The 13,286-nt window shown below is 32.2% G+C and overlaps 1 protein-coding gene across 1 annotated transcript in view; it reads right to left on the reverse strand.

The window, feature by feature from the left end:
* Positions 1–562: 562 nt before the first annotated feature.
* Positions 563–13,286, reverse strand: part of CHMP2B (charged multivesicular body protein 2B) — a 29,329-nt gene continuing 16,605 nt past the window's right edge. Inside the window, exons 3-6 of the mRNA XM_059922215.1 lie at positions 8,866–9,060; positions 5,226–5,328; positions 1,869–1,975; positions 563–1,664 (exon numbers count right to left, since the gene is read on the reverse strand). Of these exons, the coding sequence (XP_059778198.1) occupies positions 1,554–1,664; positions 1,869–1,975; positions 5,226–5,328; positions 8,866–9,060 (516 nt within the window). The 3' untranslated portion in view covers positions 563–1,553. The remainder of the gene's footprint in view (positions 1,665–1,868; positions 1,976–5,225; positions 5,329–8,865; positions 9,061–13,286) is intronic.

Below are 13,286 nucleotides of genomic sequence, written 5' to 3' on the forward strand. Positions count from 1 at the left end.
TTTAACAAAATAATTTTAAAAACAAAACCCCCCACATGTCAACAAGAAAGTAAACAAGAAAGTTAGTTAGCATTATTATGTACATCCAAGAATCAAAACAAGTTCTGGGTTAACATTCCATAATCAAGTAAAATGTTTTGACCCATCAATGTTCAGGGTAACTACATTTAATATTATCAATAATGGAATCTTATCTTTGAACATTATAAAATGGTTTATGGATTATAGACTGTAAAGTGTAGGTTTTTGTTTTTCCCACCAATCCATATGCCACATGTCTACTAGTCCTAAAATGTATTGATGCTGTCCACATTAGTCCAAAATATCCATTATCCCAAATCAACCAGGTTACAGCTATCTGATCTCCTCCAGAAGAGTTTTTATGCTGGGATGTGCTAGAACCCATATATGACAACATCATTTTTCAAAGCTAACCTAATTCTAAATTCTAACTAATCTGCCACTTCTTCACTTATTCTCACTTTCTATCCATACATTAAATACCATAGCAACTTTACCTTAAAAAATGCAGCTAATACATTAATACACATTCAGGCAGTAATTTCGGACAAAGTTGTAGTTTATTTACCATGAAAAAATGCTAATTTTTAAAATTTAGGTTGAGTACTGTCATAGTAGTGTTATTTGAGAATGATGCCTTCAATTTAGAGGGTTCAGTGTACACATTAATACAGTTCAAAACTAAAGAGATTAAATTATAACTCATATGGAGAAAATCTCAGTTCTTGGCAGAAAGATCAAAATATATTGTTTTATTACTATAAAATGTTATTAATTCAGTGTCTCTTTTTGCTAATTATATTTAATTCACTTTTATAAGCTTTACAAAAAAGAGCCTGGACAATTTTTGTAAAAGGCTTCAATTTGAGTTTAAAATGTAATTCTTTTCTGTCAGTTAAAATGATTTAAAGATGTGCACAATATGTTTGTGCTATTTAAGGCAGGTGCCAAGCACATTTTGAAAGGTAAGAAACTTACCAACTAGAATGTTCTCCCAAAGGAAAAAAAAAAGAAAAGCTCATAACAGTTTTTGTTTAAGACAGATGTTTAAATAGCACTCTTCTTTCAGGTAATTTAAAAATAATTTGGCAGCTGAACCACCTATGGTCATAACACATATCGCTAACAAAGGACAAGTTAACAGATACAGAATTAATGATATACTTTTAATATTTTTACAGGTCTCTTTAAGCTGGTGCCTAGTGGCTTTAACAAGATTTGTATTCAGTGAAAAAGATTTAGAACATAAACGACACTAAGTAATGAATATAATTTCTCTATGCCATGCAGAAAAGAAGTCAACATTTTACACATCATCACTCCTAAACAGTTTTAATTAAAATCCAAACTGTTCCCATTTTTGCATCATTGTCATTCTTTGGCAAAAGATTCAAAACAGCCATGGGTTAGGAAACAACTGTTTACTCATGGTCTTCATTTTTGCAAAATAAATGTGTTTTGTAAAAGGAATCTGCAGTGTGCCTCGTTTATACTAAATAATTATAATAGGCAAAATATAATGGCTTTTTTGATTAATCTACTCCTAAAGCTTTGAGTTGCCGTTCAATCTCTTCATCGGAGATAGTAGCCTTTGAAGTAGAGGCAGATGGTAAGCTTCGGGCTGCTGATGGAGCTTTGGCCATCTATATTAAAGAGAGAAAAAGAGAAAAAATGTGTATTATCAAACTTTTGGGATAGGACATAAAAGATGTGCTGCAAACAGGTGTAATTTACTTTTCAAACAAATATTAAAAACATACAACCTAACATAAAGGAAAACTTAAAACAATTAAGTGACACAAATGGTAGAGAAAATATTTCCAACTGAGAGAATAAGACATTCATACCTTTCCAGAGATTTCAATTCCAATTTCATCAAGAACTTGATTCACAATATCTTGGCTTTCTTCTTCATCATCAGAGCCTTCAAAGATGTCATCAAGTGTGTCATTGACTTGAGAGGAGGGGAGGAAACAAAGCAGTTACTTTCAAACAGATTTCAGGTTAGGTTTATATTTTTAGAAAAAGGCCCAACTATGTAATTTACACAGTACAAATAAAATTTATGAATGGATGGAGAAAAGTAAAGATCTTAGGTAGTTTACATTTAAGTAGAACAGAAAAAAATTAATAAACAGTTTGTGATAAATGGAAAGGTAAATGATTATAAAGCTTCAAAGGGAAGACAGTATATCCACCTGGGGGGAAGTAATATGTGAGATGGTCCTTGAAGGACACATAGGATTTAACCAAACAGAGATAGCGTAGTGTGAGCAAAGACATGGTGGAAGGCAATAGGGAATATATATAAGTAAGAGTAAGTTCCTCTGTTTGGTTATTTAAGATGTATAAAGGGAAAATGGTTGAGAGGGAAAGAATTAAAGCAACTGGCCTGTGATCATTACTAACATGATCACCGGGGAATGCCCCCAGAGAAAGAAAGACAAGTAACCTAGTCTGACCTCTCTGTAAGCACGCTGCTAATTGGGCTCCTGCTAAACAGACTAATATTTGCTAGCAAGAGAGTCCTTGTTTATGGAATGCTCCTAGCAGGCTGTTTTTGCTTTGGTATTGCTATAGCTACTATCTATGGGTTTATATCCATGACTCCCCAGAAAATAACACATAAGGTAGGTGACCATCTGAGGTATAAATTTAATGTATTTCCTAAAGTGCTCTCTTCAACATGAGATGATAAGCAAACCTATTGGACACATCATCTCTTATGCTGGGTCAAAGAGCTTATGTCTGATATGGAAAGAAAAGATCTGGAGAGTCATTTGGGATGTCCCACCACTCTCCTTGTTTTGCATGTGCATCTTAATAGTTTGTATCCTTGACATTGCTACTAAAGCTTGACATTGGTTAAGATCTCTGATTTGTCTGAGCATGGTTTGATAATTTAATTTTTTGTGTTAGTCTAATAGTATAAAGTCAGTTGGAAAAAGCTAAAGAGCTTAAGGCCAAAAAAGTGGACTATCATCTCCGAAGAAGTAAAGTGAATGTTAAGACTTTAATTACAATCTCAATTCTTCCACTTAGTACCTGTGCAACTTTGGAGGAAGTCACTTTACCTCTCTGGGCCTCAGTATTTGCATTGACAAAATAAAGGGGCTTGACCTGAAAATTGTTTCTGATTTATAATGTAGGATTTTATTTTGTAGTCAGAAAGAAGCCACTGCGGGAATATGATCGGCACACTCAGAGGTAAGCTTCTAGAAAAATAATTTAGCAGTGATACTCAGATTGTAATGAAGTAACAAGGGAGGTGGGGAGTCCAGGTCAGAGTTTATAAGGGCCTGAATGAAAAACTGCTTGCAGAAGAAATGAAAGAAAAGGATGGAGGAGAAACACCAGAATGGTGTAATCAGGATGTAATAAAAATTTCCCAAAGATCTTGTTTCCAAAATCTAAGTGTGAACAAGCGTTGGCACAACACTGTACAATATGAATTCTAATTGGAGAAAGACATGTCCATTTAAACCTTGAATTTATCTTTGGGTGAAAATACTAATGTTAAAATACCTTACTGAAAAAACAAGTAACCACCAATAACTACTATTCTTTCAGACTCACTTTCAAATTACTAAAACACAAACAAGAACTGTGACAGATACAAGTTTTAAGTACAAGCTTATTGACTCTCTTCATGATAGCTTAATGGAATAGTTAATCCCTCTGTTAAGATCTGCTCACACCTGTGCCATCACTGGAATCCACATAAACATATTAGATACCGTGATCATTATATAAATGACAATTCTCTCAGTCATTAAAAATTCACCAATGATGTCTTTGAAAAATTATATTTTTGAAAGTAAAGGTTCAAAGTAAAAACTAAAGTAAACAATTTTTGGAACTATCAAAGATACATGTACAGTATCATTAAACCTTAGAAGGAAAATAGATACTCTGAAATAGAATACTAGAACAAAGGTAAATTTAGTAATCCTAGTAATTTAATTAGATACTATTTTATGCAATAAATGCCGTTAAATTAAAATGCTAGCAGATAAGCAGAACTAAGCTGGCATATCCTGACACAGTTGTAAAACAATTAGAAAATATCTTTGCAAAATAATGATGCCAGCTTTGACATATCATACAAATAATGATTCAGTGTTGACCAGGGTGTTGTGAAGGGTCACTCATTCGTTATCGGTGAAATAAAGATGGGTATAGTCCTTCTGGAAAAAGTCTGGCAGTATGAATCAAAAGCTTTATAAAAGTTAATACTCTAAGAACATTGAAGAAATTCAGACAAAGAAACATATTTATCAAAGGATTATCAAATACATTGAACATTTTAAAACAATCTTATTGGCCAATGTAAGAATGGTTCAATAAATTAGGGTATATTGATGTTACATAATAATAAAGCCATTAAAAAAAAAAAGGCTTCAGAGAAAATTCAAGGTAATGAGTACATGTTTATGTTATACTACTGTTTTTTAAAGGCAAGGTAAGATTCAAAATTGTCCATGTTATATTATCTCACTTTAGAAGACATGGAAAAATATAGGAAAGACATATACAATGTTAACACTAACTATATCTGGGTGGTGTGATGATAAATTTTTTTTATAGCTTTGTTTATTTTATTCCTCATATTTCCACCACAGCCTGTAGTTTATACTCAAAAAGAAGAAAATTAAATATTAAATTTAGACTCTGGAAAGGGAAAAAGAAAAAAGAATGAAAGAACTCCATTATCTCTACCTCCAATATAAATAGATTTTCTATAGCATGAAATATATACATTAAATTTATATATAGATAGATATACATTAGATATTCTATAGTATAAAATATATAAATATATCTTTTATATATATTCATAGATCTTCTCTAGTATGAAAGAATCAACACAACTCTTAAACTATCTAACTTATACCAGGAAGAGGTATTTTATTCACAAGTTGGTTTGGGTCCTCTAATCAACAAAGTAAAACTGCTGAGGCCAATATGGCATAGAAATATGGCATCACATATTTATATTTTTCCTTTAGTTAAATGTTAATAGAATTTTGAGCCTTCTATAAAAATACAATGAAATTACAATATAGTCATCTATCTAGAAGGGAGCTGTATCATTTCTTTTCTCGTTTGTGCCTTCGTGGATGAGAATATGAGGTTGCTAGTAAATAAACTTGTTAATTCAAAGAGAAAAACCTGTAAATTTCATCACAAGTTATTACACTTACTCATTTCTTCAGTCATTTCCATTTTCATGTTTTCCTTCTGGAAATTCTGCATTGTTTGTAATGTCTTTTGTGGATCCATCTTCTTGTTAACTGCCTGCATTGTCTAAATATATGAAAAGATTCACGTTAGCTACATAATTATGAAAATTTTACTATGGAATAAGTCCAAAGGGAGCACATCAAAAAAAGGCAGGTTTCTTAAAGATATTCTACCATAATCAAACATAATAGTGTTAGTATTCTAGAAAAAAATGAAATGCTCATTTGGAAACCACCTGCTTAACATCTATATAATAAAGACAACTGCGAAAAACCTCATCTGAACGGTAGGCAAAAAATTATATAATAAAAAACACTGACAACATAAAATCCACTGCTACTCAAATGAGAAAACTACATTTACCTATAATGTGGCAAGCAGGTAATATCTAAATTAAAAAGAATTTTTTAATTTTTTCAAAAATTTTCAAAAGTTTTAATGTCTAAATTAAAGGATATACTGGCATACATATTTAACCTATTAATTCATTTTAAACCATGATTTCAAGAAATGTTCAAAACATTGAGTTTTGCAAAAATACGTGAAAAGAATTCTCTTACATTTTATATTCACAACTACTTTTATTAAATTAATGCCACCTAGTAAGACCAAAATATTTTATATATTATTATTATATATGTGTCTGTGTATATATTATATGTGTGTATTATATGAAATATGTCAGTTTCAAAGATAGAAAGCAAACACAGTGTTTTATGCATGCTGCAGTCAAAGTAATCTTTGCAAGTATGACACTGTACCCCCCCCACCCCCCACCAGCCCACACATACCTAACTCTACAGTGGCTTTGCATTGCTTTTAGTATTAAAAGCCAAATTCCATAATTGACCTGTGATACCAAGCACCATTTGAACTCTGCTTAACAAGCCAGTCTCATTCTACACCACTGCCCTCTAGACACACTGATCTTATATTTCCTTAAATGTGCCATGTTTCCTCCCACCACAGGACCTTTGCATATACTGTCCCTCACCTAGAATGCTCTTCTTTATTTGCTTTCACTATCAATACTTCAGATTTCAGTTTATATACAACTTTCTTAGGGAAGTAGTCCCTGACACCCTAGGTTAGAATAGATACCCCTATTAAATCCTTCTCACTATAGATAAAATTTTATTTATTGGTGTAAATTATATTACTTTACTCGCAAATTACATTACTGTTACAAAAATATACTAAAAACAACAATGATGCTGACAGTGATAATAGAGCAGCTAATGCCTATATATATTAGCTTTCTGTGTGCCAGGCACTGTTCTAAGCACTTTACATATAATAATATTTAAAGTTAATTGACATTTAAACCTAACAAGTCTTTATGTGCTAGGTATTACCATTTCCCCTCCATTACAAATGGAGAGTGAAGGTATAGGAAGGTGAAATAGCTTGCTAAGGTCACATAGCTACCAAGTGAGATCTGAACCCAAGTAATCTGACTCCAAAGCTTATGTTTTTAATCACTGCACTAAACTACATCTCAAATGGGCTGCTTTTTAAATAGACTTTAATCTATTACAGGTTAAGCCCTTGCCTGGTTTTGCTTTCCATTTCATCTCCATCACTTATTATAATTCCTACTTAGGGGACTTAAACAAATATTTCCTGAATTAATAAATTTCTGAGAAATTTAAGTGAAAACTAATTCATACATTGCTATATGGCAGGACCACATTAGGTACCTTTTCCTCCCCTATCACTTGCAGAAAATTGCAAAATGAGCAGTCTTCCTCCTCAACATTATTGAAACGTTATCCAGTCCAGGTGTGTGATCTTCAGATATGACCTTTTCCTCAAATTAGACAGATGTTTAGTTCTGTCAACTTGGTAAAACCAAAAAAGGGAAAAAAAGTTTTTGCCTTTAACTGTGTTTTTCACTGTAAAATGACTAAGATTCCTAGAGAGTAAAAACTAACAGAACGAAGCTATATCGAAACATTCTGTTTTTTTAAGGAACACATGTGCCACTGTACATAAGATGGACACATTCTATTTTCATGTGTCCTGCAGTCTAAAAGGCAATTATACTTGATCCTCATTACTTCTGGATTCCTTAGTTTTGAATTTGCCTACTCACTAAAATATATTTGTAACAAGTCAACACTTGCAGTACTTTTGTGCTCATTTGTGGACATGCGCAGACCTGCAAAACATCTGAGTCACCCAACACACGTTTCCAGCTTAGTTCAAGCAAGGTGACACTCTGCCATCTTGACTCAGCACTAATACTGTAAATTCGTGTCTTCTTTGCTGTTTATTTTGTGCCTTTGGTTGGTTGGGGGTTAAAATGTACTAAAGTGTGGTCTAGCGTTTCTAAATGCAAGAAGTCCGTGACGTGCCTTGGATCAAATGTGGAAAAACTGGAAAAAATACAAATGTGGAGAAAATACATTTGTTAGATAAGCTTTTTTCAGGCATGAGTTACAGTGCTGCTGACCATGAGTTCAATGTTAATGATCAACTATGATAAGTAAGGTGTCTTTCAACAGAAACATATAAAACAAGGTTACGTATAGACTGGTTGACAAAAATTGTGATCAAAGGCTCACAGGAACCTAAGTCTGCATTTCCCCTAGGAGCAATGGTTTGATATTCCCTAATTCAGTATTCCTGACTTTATAGAACGTAACTACTGCAAATAATGAGAATCAACTGTTATGTACTATTTTCCTAATATAAACCTGTACTTTCTCTCCTCTGTGGCTTTTCTTCCTTTTGCTCTTCACATTCATATCCTTTCTTCCCTTTATTTAAAGCCTAGTGATATTTAAGACCTAGGTCTTCTGCAAAGTCTTTCAGATCAAGTATAATTGCCTTTTAGACTGCAGAACACAGGGAAATAGAATGTGTCCATCTTATGTACAGTAAGTACTATTCAAGGATCTGTGCAGTTTACTGAAACCTAGCATAGACTGATGTATAGTGAGTTTCCTTTTCAGACACATCTTAACCTCTTCCCATCCCCGACTGAACTTATATAAGATCTGTGAGAGCAGAGCCTTTGTCTTGAACTTCTGATTTCTCACAATTCTTAATATACATCAAAGAGCTCATTATTTATTAAATGTCTGAAAGGCTCACAGTCCTTTGAGTTCTATAGTAAGAACACTAATTTTTTTTAATGTAAAGACTGTAAGTTAAACTTAAGTTCCTGATAAAAATTAACTGATAAATTCTTCTCACAATACTCATGTGTCCTTCTGACACATTCATGAAAATGAATCAAGAGAAAATTATTATTCAAATTATTATACCAAAACTTATAGCATAATGAAATAAGGCCAAAAATCTTAAAATGATGTTTTAAGTCAATTTTAAAAATTTAGAAGCTACATATAATCTTGGAACAGTGGAACTGCCCTGGAACAAAAAATTTTATATTAAAACAAATCAATAAAAAAATCTAGAAATATTTATCTGGATTATGTAGTATTATAACTCATTTTATTAAAAATTACAAAGATTCTGTACCACATATATATCAGAAGGTGCTTTAAATTTAATTTGAATCTAATCTGAATACTGACATTTAAATATCTCAGATAAAATCACAAAGCTATGGATATAAAGGTTCCCACTTACTTTTGCTGTAGTAGACATTGCTCCTGCCATCTTCATCTGGGAATTCATCACTTTTGTTTGTGTGGACATAGACGTGACTTTTGAACTTACAGCAAAAGTTCTTGTTTTCTGTTTCCTTAGATGTACAAGCTGTTTGGCTAAAACTCTGCAAGCTTCTTTATTACCAATCTTGGCCATTTTCTTAATTTCTAATTCCTAAGAGAGGAAATAAAAAGAGGGGAACAAAATCATTAAGGGGGAGTCCTCAATGATTTAAGAAGAATAGACTGAACATATATAATATACCATTTCACCCTGATTATGAAAAGAGAAAGAGGCTAGTATAAAGCCACAGAAATAGTAATTTGAGAGGGAAATTTATTCTACATGTTTACATGGAAAAGAGAGAACTAGTACCTTCATCCAGAAATACAAAACAAGTGTACAAAACAGTACTCACATAAAGCCCAGAAGAGAATTTAAAAACTCAAACCAAAAGCAGGTAGGAAAAAAAGGAAAAAATAAATAATCAAACAAAGAGTTGGTAGGAGATAGCAAAAAAGAAGACCACAGTGGTATATTTAAAGCTAGTAATATAGACAATCATGTTAGGTGAAAAGGTCCATCTCCATCTCAAATAAAAGGCAGACTGTTAGATTAGATAAGAACATAAAGGCAATTATATGCTATCTCAAGAAACCAACTTTAATTACCAAAACAAAGCTAAATAAAGCTAAGTAAAAGGATAGAAAAATATATTCTATATAAATACTTATTAAAATCTGGAAATTTGGAGTGGTTACATTAACCAGATCAAAAAAACTTAAGAAAAAGGAATATTACCAGGATAAAAAGGGGCATTTCATAATAATAAAGGAATTAATACATAAAGGTGTCAAAACAATCCTAAATGTGTACGCACCTAAAACAGTACTTCCAAATTTATGAAGCAGAAACTGACAGAACTGAAAGGCGTAACAGACAAATACATAACTAGGATGAGGGGTATCAACAACTCCTTTCTGAAGTATATTGCTGTACTTGTTAGGACAAATGGACAGAAAATCTGTAATGATACAGAAGATTTACAAAAACACTATCACCAACTTGACCTAAGCAACATTTACTAAAAGCTCCATCGCCAATAGCAGAATACTCACTCTTTGCAAGTGTACACTAAAAAAAAAAAAAAAATCACCAAAATATATCATATTCTGTAACAGAAAACAAGGCTCAACAAATATAAAAGGATTGAAATCATACGAGGTATGATCTCTAACTACAGTAAAATTAAACTAGAAAGCAGTAAGAAAAATATGAAAGGAAAAACAGAAGCAGATATCAAACAATGTGGTTTGAAATAAGTCATGGGTTAAAGAAAAAAATCAGAGGGGAAATGAGATAATATTTTAAATTAATAAAATGAAAATGCCCCATATCAAAACGTGTGAGCTGCAGTTAAAAATAATTCTTAGAAATGTATAGCGTTAGAGTTTACATTAAAAAAATGAATATCTCGTAGGCTTCAAAATAGAGAAAGTAGAAAGAAGAGCAAATAAAACATAAAGTAGGGCTTCCCTGGTGGCGCAGTGGTTGAGAATCTGCCTGCCAATGCAGGGGACACGGGTTCGAGCCCTGGTCTGGGAAGATCCCATATGCCGCGGAGCAGCTGGGCCCGTGAGCCACAATTACTGAGCCTGCGTGTCTGGAGCCTGTGCTCCGCAACAAGAGAGGCTGCGATAGTGAGAGGCCCGCGCACCGCGATGAAGAGTGGCCCCCGCTTGCCACAATTAGAGAAAGCCCTCGCACAGAGACGAAGACCCAACACAGCCAAAAATAAATAAATAAATAAAAATTAAAAACAAAAAAAAGTAAACAAAAGGAAGGAAATAATATAAACAAGAAAAGAAATCTGTGAACTAGGAAAGAAAAAAACACAGAAAATTAATGAGATCAAAGTTTGGTTTTTTACAAGAAATTGATCAAATTGATAAACCATCAGCCAGTCAGAAGAGGGGAAAAAACCGAGACAGACAGAGAGAACACACAAACGATAAATATTGGGAATGTAAAGGGAGGCATCACTTTATATCCTAAAGATGTTAAAGAATAATAAAAAATATTATAAACATGATGTCATTACCTTTTAAAATTTAGTAGAAATGGGCAAATTACTTGACAGATGCACACTACCAAATCTCATTCAGGAAGGTAGATAGTGTGTTCCATTCTATATCTATTTTCTAAAAATTGAAAATTTTAGAATTTAAAAATCTATCCACAAAGATAGATTTTTGTGTAGCTTAAAGTCTATCCACAAAGAAAACTTCACTCCCAATGGCTTTACTGATGAAACCTATCAAACATTTAAGAAAGAAATACACAAACCCTTCCAGTAAATGAAACAGTAAGGGACACTTGCCAATTCATGCTTTAAGGTCAGCAGTACTCTGATGTCAAAACCATATAAGGACACTATACAAAGAGATAACTACAAATTAACAGCTTTTATGAACAGAGATGCTAATATTCTTATGAAAATTTCAGCAAATTGAAATAGAAGTATTTTTAAAAAATTCATCATTACCAATGAAGTTTATCCCAGTAGCAAAAGCTTGATTCAGCTTTGGAATTCAACTTTGGAATTCATCAATGATGTAATTCACTATACTAACAGACTAAAGAAGAAGAACTACATAATCATCATTTCAATAGATGCCAAAAAAAAAAAAATCACTTGACAAAATTAATTCCCCATAAAAACTCTCAACAAACTAGATGCAAAAGGAACTTCCTCAACCTGAGAAAGGGCCTCTACAAAAAGCCTACAGTTAATATCATACTTAATGATGAAAGACTGAATGTCTTCCCCTAAAATCAATAAAAAGAGGTTATAAACCACTTTTAACATTGGAAGCTCTGGCCAGTGTAATAAGGTATAAAAAAAAAAGCATCAAGATTAAAAAGGAAGATGAAAAATTTTATTTACACAGATGACATGACTGTCTATGTAGAAATAGACAATAGAATAGAATAGAATAGAACAGAATCCACAAACAGGCTACTAGAATAAGTGAGTTTAGGAAGGTTACAGGATAAAAGATCAATATACAAAAAAATGAATGTATTTCTAAATACCAGCAAAACAAAATCAGAAATCTGATAAAAGAAGCACAGGATCAGTATAATTACAAGTGCAAATACTGCTGAGAAAAATTTTAATCTAAATAAATAGAGAGATATAGCATGCTCATGGGTTGAAAGATTAATATTGTTAAGATGGCAAATTGGTTCAATGTAATCCCAATCAAAATGTGATCCTTTTTTGTAGAAATTGACAAGTTTACTTTAAAGTTCATAGGGAAATACAAAGCACCTAAAATAGCCAAAACAATTTTAAAAAGAAGCACAAAACTTAAGGGTTAATGCTATATAACTTTAAGACTTAATTATTAAGTGTTAGTAAAAACAGTGTGGTATTGGCTTAAAAATAGTCATATAGTAAAGCAATTATACTCTAATAAAGATGTTAAAAAAAAAAAAGAATAGTCATACAGGTCAATGGAATAGCATAGAGTCAAGAATGAGGCCCACGTGTACTTTAACAAATGATTTTCCGCAAAGATGACAAGATATTTGAATAGGGAAACAAATGATGAAGGAACAACTGAATATCCAAATGCAAAATGCGAACCTCTACCCTTACCTGACAACATAGTAAAATTTAATTCAGTAAGATTCACAGTCCTAAATATAAGAACTGAAATTATAATACTTCTAGAAGAAAATCTCAGAGAAAATATTAGTGACTTAGGGTTAGGCAAAGATTTCTTAGGACACTAAAAGTACTAAATAACAGAAGAAAAAAATAATAAATTTCACTTGATCAAAATAAAAATCTTCTGTTCCTCAAAAGACACTCTCAGGGAAATAAAGGGCCAAGCCAAGAACTGGAAAAAATAACTGCAAAACATATATTTAATAAAGCACTTGCACTCAGAATATATAAAGAACTCTCACAACTAAATAATTAGAAAACAACTTGATGAAAAAAATAGATAAAATATTTCAATAGACACTTTGGCAAAGAGAATACGTAAATGGTGAACAGGCACATGAAAAGATGCTGAACATCCTTAGTGATTAGGGAAATGCAATTTAAAATGACAATCTACTACACACCACTAGAATGGATAAAATATAAAGACTGTAAACTCCAACTATTGGCTGGGATGTGAAACAATTTTACTCTCATATATAACTGGTGGGAACAGAAAATATTATAGTTATATATATATTCTCATATATAACTGGTGGGAACAACAATTTTGAAAAATTGTTTAGCATTCTTATACAGTCAAACATACATTTAACCTGTGATCTACCAAGCAATCCCACCCCTAGGAAACATATGTTCAAAGACTTCAACTGAATGTTTATAA

Source organism: Balaenoptera ricei, chromosome 4 (genome assembly GCF_028023285.1).
Source record: "Balaenoptera ricei isolate mBalRic1 chromosome 4, mBalRic1.hap2, whole genome shotgun sequence".
Lineage (NCBI taxonomy): Eukaryota > Metazoa > Chordata > Mammalia > Artiodactyla > Balaenopteridae > Balaenoptera > Balaenoptera ricei.